Consider the following 10,687-nt stretch of genomic DNA (forward strand, 5'->3'; position numbering starts at 1 on the left):
TCTCTCTGCCCCTAAACTATCTTTCTCTTTCGTAACCTATCTCAATTATGGGAGTCTCGTTTCTAAAATGAATCATACTTTTCTTCTTCTTCATCACCCTCATCTTTTTTGAAAAAAATTTTGGTTAATCCAATCTAAAGATTGCGATCACTTAAGATGGATTGGTACCCCAGCAAGAATACGTTATGATAGAAGATAAAGGCCTCGCACAGGCTCTTTTGGATTCCATTATTTGAGAGGACAGGGTCTCCCCTGCTGCCAAGAGCTCTGTTGCGCAGCGTCTCTCCTGGAACTGTTTTTGAGCGTCATGATAGTTTGATTGGTTAGTTTTGCTCTTATTTTGATGCCTTAGTTTCATTGTGTAGGGATCAAAGGCCTCGCAAGAGGACAAGAGAGTTCTGGCTACAAAGCAAAAAACAGGTGGAGGTATCGACTATTGAGAGAGAAAGGTATGTTTGAGCTTTAGTGTGAGAGAAAGAGGTGTTGGGCAATTTATTTATTTTTTTGTTTTTTTTTTAAGCAATAGAAGGGTTTTGCATGGAAATTTTGGAAGCAATAAAGGGCTTTGCTTGCAAAGCTTGTGAGGAAGCCCAACTGACGGACAAGAGAGACGAGAGGAATTTTTTTAAGATGAATCTTGGGTGAGGAATTTTTAGAGAGAGATTGAAATTTTTTTTAGAGAATTTTTAGAGAGAGATTGAAATTTTTTTTAGAGAGAAAAAATATAACTTACTTGAACAAAAGAGACATGCGAAAGCGTAGAACAAAAGAGACATGCAAAAATGTTAAACAAAACATGCGAAAATGTTAAACAAAAAAGACAAACATGTGAAGAGACATGCTAAAGCTAAACATGCAAAAAATGTTAAACAAAAAAGACATGTGAAGAGACATAGAGAAAGCGAAACTGTATTTATGTATGTGTGGGCCTTAGGCCCCATGGCATGGAACTCTCTCTTTATTGATTGAGTGATTAATAAAGAATATAAAAGACTCAAATAAATATACGATGAGTAACTATTAAAGATAAATACCAACGGTTATAGATAATCTTATCATAATCAAAAGACATTTAAAAGATATATACCTATACATATCCATGTACTTATAAAGACATAGCCCTTTATAGAGCAATTCTTTGTGTTTTTAAGGTTAGGGTTTGGAATGGTTTTCGATGAAAGAGAGTGGCCTCGTGATGTGCTCGATTCCAAGAGTTCTCCTTTGCCCTATCTATTTTACCATGTTCAGGGGAGAGAGGTGGATTACAGGGGGAGAGAGCGTGAGAGAGAAGTGTTGAGAGATTATTTTAAACCAGGGGAGAGAGGTGGATTACGGGGGGAGAGAGCGTGAGAGAGAAGGGTTGAGAGATTATTTTTAAAAAAAATGGACAGTCACAATGTTTGGATTGAGAATTAAAAAAAAAAATTAGTCATAATTTGACACGTGAGAATAATGGATTGACTCTTTAAGTTGCTTGCATCAATTTTCCCATGAGTGATTTCAAGGTTGTGACTCATCACTCAAATACTAGGACACATTTTTTAAGGTCCGAATTGAAGGGAAATTTTATCAAAATATACCTAATTTTTCAATAATTAGAGAACTTATCTATTTTCTGCTATTTCAACTCGTGGTAATGCATATTTTGATGGGTATGTTGCAACTAAATCAAAAATATTAATCTCACATGTATATTTTGATTAATTTTCCTTTTAACTACACTAACTAAGGCCAATGTATATTAAACGATATAGCAAAAATGCAAAAAGACACCCTAAGTTTTTAACACGTAAATTACGACACTCTGGCTGAATGATTCACGTAGAATAAATTTCTTTTTTTTTTTTGACAAATGTTAAAATGTTTATATTAGATAAATTTCTAAATTAGCTATTTCACAGCATATGACCAAAGGGTATCAAGCGACAGAATAATCACATAAGTATGAAATAAAAAGGTATCAAACATCCTTAAGTGTGGGCTTTAACTAGGTAGTTGGGGTGCAAAACTTTATTACAACATTCAAGGTTCTTATACATAGCTTACCAACCAAGAGAAAGAAAAAAGCACCATCATTCGTGGGCTATACATGTCATGCTTACCACCTTTCTCATCATATTAATCTGACCCTTCGGATTGCACTAATTGGCCTCGCAGGAAAATATCAATGAAGGAGTTAACCATGGTTAGCAAATCATGAAATAATAGTTTATCAACCAAATAAAAGATGGTATTAAATTGGTTTTAAACAAAATTTAGAGATAGATAATCAAGGCAATATACCGGAAATTAGGTAAGTTATAAATTTTAAGATTATATACAATGAGACTATTTACTTTTGATACAAGGAAGTCACAATTATTTTTTTTGTACAATGAAGTCGCAATTACTTGTAACCATCTAATGTGAAATCTGATAGCTTGGATATGTCACAAAGTGTGAGAAATTTTCTTTTGAAGTTTGAGCTTAGTCAATGGCATAAATGCAACCTCCTAATTTTACGTCTAATGGCCAAAATTAGTTGTGACCACCTTATAGCAAAAGTAAATAATCTCATTCTATACTTTTCTAGAAATTTTATTGATATTTCAGATTTAGTGCAAAAAAATAGTGAAACATTGGATTTATATAGGTGACATGGAATAGAGTTACAATGCGCAGAGAGTGCATACAATGATTTTATTATGCCGATGTAATAAAGTTGTTGAACAATAATTTTATGTCATAAGTTGATCGTTTAGCGCCCTACCTGACAAATTTTTTGTCTAAATTTTTACTAAGCACAACAATATGGCATGCTTTCTGTATTTTTTATATATTTTTTTACAATGTTAAGAGCTATTATTGAATAAGTGCTTAAAAAGCATCAAATTACCAAGAGGGTATTAAAGCACTATAAATGAGCAAAGAAGATAAAGAAAATCCATGCCTTGCAAGACTATCGGCGACATCATTGGCTTCACGATAGATGTGGAAGATTGTAATCCGTAGCCCCGAAGTAGCTCACAGATCATGAATTTTCAACCAAAAACCGCGAAGCAACCAGGAAATCCGTTGTTCCTGCTTGCACCAATTAATGACATTAAAAAAATCAACCTAAAAAGCACAAAACATGTAATGGTTTGATTGGGAACTTAACAAAACAACCGCAAAAACAATACCAAACTAACAAGAACAACAACCAGCTGCAGAGATTGTTGTTTAATTAAAACAAACGAAAAGATGTAGGATTACTGTGTAACAATAATACCAAAATCCAAAAACATAAAGGGTGTGGTTTGTATAAGGCTGAGGCTCTAAACAATCATAGGAGCACCTTCAAATAGTGTCGAAAAATGTTCCAGTACTGGAAATCTTTGTGATGGCTTGAAATTTTATTTTAATATCTAATTATAAACTTTAAAGCTTAAAAAATAGTGTAGATCGAGCACATCTATAAACATTCGAAAATTGACAGTCTATAAAATGCATTCCAAGATGCACTATATCCAAAAATTGAAATCTATTTTTTCTCATATCCATATCTCGAAGTCGAGATGATCGATTTATGGCTTTTTGAGCATCAAAAGAACCTCTTCTAGTGAAGTTTTGAGGTGCACCTTAATTTGATTGTTTAGGGCATATAAACCTTTCCAAACATAAAATATTAGTCCATCCTGTACAACTACAAAAGAACAAAAAAAAGTCCAAAAAAAGGCTTAATCAAATAGAAGCCTTGATCATATCAAACAATCTAGGTAAGCAAGCATAAACATTCGTACCTCAACCACAGTTCCCAGCCACCTGAATGTTTGGCTACGACTAATGCACTCTCTTCCTCTATGCGATGGCGCTTTTGATTAAAAAAAATGAAGATTTTTCATTTGATGACTCTTCCTCTACATGTACTACATTTTCTGGAAATACGGGTTCATTTTTAGAATATTTTTTTAATACATTGTTGACTATTTTTTGAGTGTTGCCAATTTATTCAGGGAAATACATTTTATTGAGAATGCTTCGGTGAAACTTTTGATGACATTTTCAGTAAAATCAAGATTGTTGATTTAATCCAAAATCTTAGTAAGCATATCTCAAAACCAAAATTCAGAAGTTTCAAAAGGGTTTGAACTTTGAAGGACAAGAAAATAGTGGATATTTTCTCGGAAAGTCATTTTAGAAAAAGATAAAAAATGAAGATCTATAGTTGTTCCCTACATAATTCAATTTTTTGAAAGTCTTTTGTATGGGCGCACCTCAAAAATTTCACTAGAGGTTGTTTTGATGTCGAGATATCCTCAAACTGATCACCTCAACCTCAACATGCGTGGACATGAGAAAAAAAAATGGATTTCAAATTTTGGAAATAATGCATCTTGTAATGCATTTTTGGACCATCAATTTTCAAAATTTCAAGTTTCCATAGATCTGTTGAATCTACACTATTTTTGAAGTTTCAAATTTTATAATTAATGAACAAAATATATTTTAAAGTTATTATAAAGATTTTCAATATTGAAACTATATTTCTCTGACACTATTTGAAGGTGTGTTTTACTTTAATGGTTTAGGGCCAGGCTCTAATAAAACCGCACCCTTTTCTAAAAGGCCACATTATCGACAACTTGAGAACTGCCTCTTTTAATTAAGATATTCAAATTGCGCGAGGTCTATTTTTATTAGGACTTTTAATCCAGTAGCATAAGATATAGCTCTTCTAGTGGCTATGGTCAACTTTAAACAGAACCATATGCATTTTGATGCAAACAAAAAAACATCATAAAGATATTCAGTTTATGCTTTTTTGTCTTCTTATTTTAGATCTAAAACAACTTATCAAGACCGGACCAGATCAAAGTCCAACCATTAGTCAATGCTTTTGAAAGTTTGGTCTAACGCAAAAATTAAGTTCGAACAAAAACTAGTTAAATTTAATATTTGATTATTAGGATTTGGCAGTTTTTTGCTATTGGACAATCTAAACAAGGTTGGATATTTTTAATATATTTTATATTTTAAAATTATTTTTAAAAAAAAATGGTTTGATAGAGCTGCGGCCCTATTAGAACAAGTAAATCCTCACCTCATAACTTATTGAAAATTACGATTCAAGCGTTGGAAAACCTTTATATCGATCATCTTGGCTTGAACATTATGGTTGTGAAAAAAATTACGATTCTAAGCTCTAAATATAGTGTACATTGTAACAAATTATCTCGATCATCCATTTCGCCCTAAAAATAAGTATTCATAGATCTACTAGATCTGTACCGTTTTTTAGTTTCAAATTTTATTATCGGTGTTGAAAATTGATTTTAGAACCTCATTGATATGTATGTCGTCGAAAGTGCTTTCGGGACAAGGATTTAAGGTGAAGCTTTATTTTGTTTGCAAAAAACCTATATAGAAACTTTATCCATTTTTAAATATTCCTTTTTAAATTAATCCAACTTAAGTTTTGGGAGTACTAGTGGACCATAGTCTTCACAAATTCAATGAGAAATCTGACTCTGTAGCGCAATCTAATTTCTTTTTCACGAGATCCTTGTTGGCCATGGTTTGAAAGTTGACCCCATGTTTGAAAACCTGCCATTCTGGATCGTAAATCTGAATAGGAATAAATTGGGACATAAATGGTTTTAAACGTATGTTATGTATTTTAGGTCCCCTCTAGATCCCCCCACCCATAAACCTTTATTTTAATTTTGGGAAAAGTTTATATAGAGCCGAGGCTCTAAACAATCAATTTCTAGCTTGCCTCAAAAATTTTACTAGAAGAGATTGTTTTGATGCCAAAATATCCTCAAATTCATCATCTCGGCGTCAAGATGCATGGACATGAGAAAAAAATGGAGTTCAAGCTTTGGAAGTAGTGTATTTTGTAACACACTTTTGAACCGTCAATATTCAAGATTTTCAAGTTTTCATAAATCTCTCGATCTACATTATTTTTTAAGCTTTAAACTTTATAAATAAAGATAAAAATATATTTTAAGGCTATCAAAAAGATTACCAGTATTGAAACCATACTTCTCGATACTATTTAAAGGTAGGTTCTAATTTGATTGTTTAGAGCCTAGGCTCTATACAAACCCGTACCGTTTAATTTTTATGTTATTCATTTATTTTTAATATTTTTTGGATCATTAATTCATACCTGATCTAGGATGTCAATTAAGTTTTGGAAATAGTATATTTTGTGAGGTACTTTTGGACCGTCAATTTTCAAGATTTTCAAGTTTTTATAGATCTCTTGATCATACACTATTTTTTAAGCTTTAAACTTTATAAACAAAGATAAAAATATATTTTAAGGCTATCAAAAAGATTACCAGTATTGAAACCATATTTCTCGACACTATTTAAAGGTAGGTTTAAATTTGATTGTTTAGAGCCTAAGCTTTATACAAACCGTACCATTTAATTTTTATGTTATTTATTTATTTTTAATATTTTCTGGATCATTAATTCATACCTGATCACATGGATCTCTAGGTAAATGATTTGCCCCTTTGATCTCGGTTTTGAAACATTGGTTGAAAAGTTTGAAAGACGAGGCTCTGTAAAAGGTAATGCGTTCAACAAAAGCCGAAAGAAAGCAAGGATATCCCCACGCCCAAAATAGGGAATTTAACACTTTACGATTGTTGGGTGAGGGATCAGATCCTTCTTGACGTTCACCTCACTTTTTGGAGGAAAATAAAAACTCAAGAAGGTTGCTCTTACGTTAGAAAACTCTCAAATCAATCATCTCGATCTCGAGATTCATAGAAAAGAAAAAAGAAAAGTGAATTTCTAGTCCTAAAAAGAGTTTATCTTCTAACACATTATCTCCACCATCCATTTTCAAGACTTTCAAGTATTTGTAGATATGCTTGATCATCACCATTTCTAGAACTTTAAATTTCACAAATCGGAGCAGCAATAGATTTTTATATCATCACAAGGTTTTACGGAAACTACATTTTCGGCATAGTTTTGAAATGCACCTTACTTCAATAGTATAAAGTTGACACATTATACAAACCTCACCCGTTTTTGGAAGGTGGGAACATTACTCTCTCTCTCTCAATGCTAAACCTTACTCAAATAAAGTGCGCTATCCCCACGCCAAAGACACAATGCATATAATAATATGATCCCCTATGCGGGTCCACTCTTTATCTAGAAATGAATATCCAAGCATTTAGCTATCTTTTACAAGGATATTATTCCTTTGTCGTCCCTATTATTTTACATTAGCAAAAGGCATAATTTTATAATTTTTGACATACATTACTTTATACGAATTGCTAACAAAAACAAAAAGGTTAGTGGTCCACTGAGCGTCCATATATTCATGGTACATCGCCCTTGGAAGATCGAGGGGCAAGAGAGGTAGAAAAGGGAGAGGAAGCATCGCTTGGGCTATCCCCGTTGGGTATTTGTATGACAGAGAGCAACTCTTGAGCTGCTTCTCTCATGTTTGGCCTCTTGGTATTCTTCTCTTGAACGCATGCCAGAGCCAAGGCAGCAAACATCTTGATGCTCTGTGCTAGCCCCTGAGTCGCCGCCTCGCCGAGCAATCGGTGGTCGACCACCTCCATGATTGCCCCCTTCTCTGCTTTCTCGGCCACCCATAGTGCCAAGTTCACTTCCTCTTGCTCCCTCGTGAAATCGATGGCCTTCTGCGATGTTAACAACTCTAGCAAAACCACCCCGAAGCTATAGACGTCGCTCTTGTCTGTTAGCTTATAATTGCGGTAGTACTCGGGGTCCAAGTACCCGAGTGTCCCCTGAACGCAGGTGGACACATGGCTGAGCCCCGGCTCCGCTAGCCGAGACAGCCCAAAGTCTGCAACCTTGGCATTGAGCTTCTCATCTAAGAGGATGTTGGTGGATTTGACGTCTCTATGATAGATAGGGGTGTGCGCCGAAGAGTGGAGGTAGGCGAGGGCTTCAGCTGTCTGCAGTGCAATGCTCAGCCTTGAACTCCACCTCAGGAAGGTCTCAGCATCCTTTGATTGGAGGTGGTCATAGAGCGTGCCATTGGGTACATACTCATACACCATGAGCGGCTGCTCGGCTTGGACGCAGCAGCCCAAGAGGCGGACCAGGTTCTTGTGGTTCACCTGAGACAGGATGCCCACCTCATTAAGGACATGCTCGGTGCCCTTGGTGTTGCCCAACTTTGCAGACTTCACAGCTACCAGGGTACCATCTTTGAGCACTCCTTTGTAGACCTTTCCGAATCCTCCCGTGCCCAACAGCCGGTCTGGGGAGAATCCTCCGGTTGCCTTCTTCACCTCCTTCCACTCGAAAATCTTCGCAGACCTACCTGCTTTGCTCGCACTCAGAATGTCATCCCTCTCCTTAGCTACCCTTGCCTGGTTCCGTACTTTGCAAAAACCTCTCCTAAGAGATAGCAGCACCCATGCCGCGATCACCCCCAAGGCCGCAATCACCAAAAACAGCGTCAACATGATAATTTGGCTACGATGTCCAGCGCTGGAGGAGGAGGAGGCGGAGCCGGCTTTCTTCTCGGCACAGGCACCCAGTGCATGATCCCAGTCGTATCCCGCACTACAGATGCAACGCTTGATGAGGGTGCCTGTGTTATTGGAATACCGAGGCGAGCATGTGGATGCCGCCGAGCAATCCTGCTGGGAGCCGCAGACAGGCTCCGGAGGGGAGGCCCACTGGATCTCCATCCCTTCCTCCCACTCTGAGGCCGGCTCCGAGGGGTCTAGGTTGAGGATGCTCCTGTAGCCTCGACATCCACCATTATGAAGACGGATCTTATATGCAGACGGTGAGCCGCCGGCCACAAACGTACAACAGGGCACGTTAACAGCCTCATCGGAGCACTGAAGGGCACGTCGCGGATCGACTCTCCCAGACGAGGCCAAGTATCGGTGGCACAGACTACTCGGGGTGCAATTCAGCGGCGAGATCAGGAGCCGAGGGGAGCAATTGAAGAGGAAGATGGTATTTGTGGTTGTGATATTGAAAGGGAGGCTTTGGTTGAGCCAAACACCCTCACTAGCCACCATGTCCCGTGTGACACAGGTGCCTGGCACCCAGGGTGAGGCTTGCACCACCATGCGCTGCATGGTCCGGTCTATGCGGAGCACTCGATACGAGCTACGATTTAGGGACTCAAAGAAGAGTTGTTGCTTAGAGGGATCACAGAAAAGTTTGTAGTCTGGATCGCCACAGTTTGGCCCAGTGCTAAGGGGATATGGCACCTCCATGGCACCGCAATTGGGGCAGCTCTTTTGAGAAGTAGCCACCCCAATAAAGAGAAGTAACAGCATGGAGTTAAGAAGACAAGAGCATGTAGAATTCATGGCTGCCATATTTGGAAAGGGGACATGGGGTGGTGGAGGAAGTGGTGAAAAGATATATATAGGGAAGGGGGGGTATAAAATAAAGCAGTTAATGGGGGGAATAAAGTGGAGAAAAAAGTGAGGAGAATCCAGTGAAAGATTGGTGGGAGTGTGATAATTAACTGAGGATGCAGGTCGCCACTCCTTTGTTTCTTGCTAATTGCATTCACTTGTTAAAACTTTCCTTTTGCCTCCCATTCATTAGCTTCCTAAGTCCCACTCATACTTTTATCAATATATTCTCTCTTTCCATCTAACACTTTATTATGCTACATCTATCTGCCTTCACTTCTATGCCCGCTTTTTAAATTTTGAGATTATATACTTTTACAATCGTTTGTTTTGATATTATATGCTTTTACAATTGTTTGTTTCTTGTATAAGAAGTTCACACTTACTTCTAACTATTGGATGGAAAATACTTTTCTTTGGGTGACTGTTACATTCTTATACAACTAGACCATACTATCATGTACGTTTCTTTTTTCTTTTCTTTTTTCTTTTTTTTAAAAAAAAATAAACAAGAGGGCGAGATTTGGTATGCTATAGATCAGTGTTTGAAACCACTACTCAGGGTGAGTACTCGGCCCATGCCCGATCTGATTACTCACCTGAGTCAGAGTAACTCAGCTCTGCTAAATATTGCAAAAAAGGTTAAATAATAGAAAACATAAAAAATAAAAAAATAAATATATGTCAAAAATAATTTCTTTATTTTTTGAGGTTTTTTATATTTTTTATTTTTTTTAGTATCCCCCAAGTGAAATACCCAGAAACGCGGACTCGCCTAGGTGACAAGCCTGAGTACTCAGGACTTGAACCGAATAGTCAAACACTGGTAGACACCTTGGGCATGAAAAGGATTCAGAACTACTACATGCATTTAGAACTACAATCATTTAACAGAGGTTACAGAACTTTTTCGAGTCGGTTCGCTCTTTTGTGGTTAATGTGGATCTTCGAGTCTTCTATGTACATGGATCTTTTTGTTTGGAAAAATTACAAATAACTCTCAAAGTTACCCAATGAAAAAACTTTTTCATTTTTTATCTAAAATATACTTTCTTAGCAAATATCCCTCAACCAAAAAAAAAAAATCTAAACTATCCTCTTTTACTTTTAGCCACGCCTCTCTCTCCACTTTCCCACGAAAAGGCAGTCCGACGTATTTTTAAGGCAGTCCGACAACGTAATGTCGGTCCAGTAACGAACAATAGGGGTTCGGCAATACAAGTGGCAATTTGGCATTAACAAAGAATAGTCCAGCAATAGGCCCATGCGGTCCGGCACTGCCAAAGATCGGTCCGACAATAGGCCCATGCAGTCCAGTAATAAGCCCA

The 10,687-nt window shown here is 37.0% G+C and overlaps 1 protein-coding gene across 1 annotated transcript; it reads right to left on the minus strand.

Annotated features, from left to right (window-relative positions):
- Nucleotides 1–6,900: 6,900 nt before the first annotated feature.
- Nucleotides 6,901–9,338, minus strand: LOC18429425 (wall-associated receptor kinase-like 20). Its single transcript, XM_006838711.4, has one exon. It carries the CDS (start codon nucleotides 9,315–9,317, stop codon nucleotides 7,317–7,319), a length of 2,001 nt encoding a protein of 666 aa, XP_006838774.3. The 5' UTR covers nucleotides 9,318–9,338; the 3' UTR covers nucleotides 6,901–7,316.
- Nucleotides 9,339–10,687: the final 1,349 nt, after the last annotated feature.

This window comes from Amborella trichopoda, chromosome 3 (assembly GCF_054954075.1).
Source record: "Amborella trichopoda isolate Santa Cruz 75 chromosome 3, AtrichopodaSantaCruz75HAP2 v2.0, whole genome shotgun sequence".
NCBI lineage: Eukaryota > Viridiplantae > Streptophyta > Magnoliopsida > Amborellales > Amborellaceae > Amborella > Amborella trichopoda.

Bases quoted from the DNA above. Each gene is read 5' to 3' on its own strand.
- LOC18429425 (XM_006838711.4), bottom strand. From the start codon at position 9,317: ATGGCAGCCATGAATTCTACATGCTCTTGTCTTCTTAACTCCATGCTG.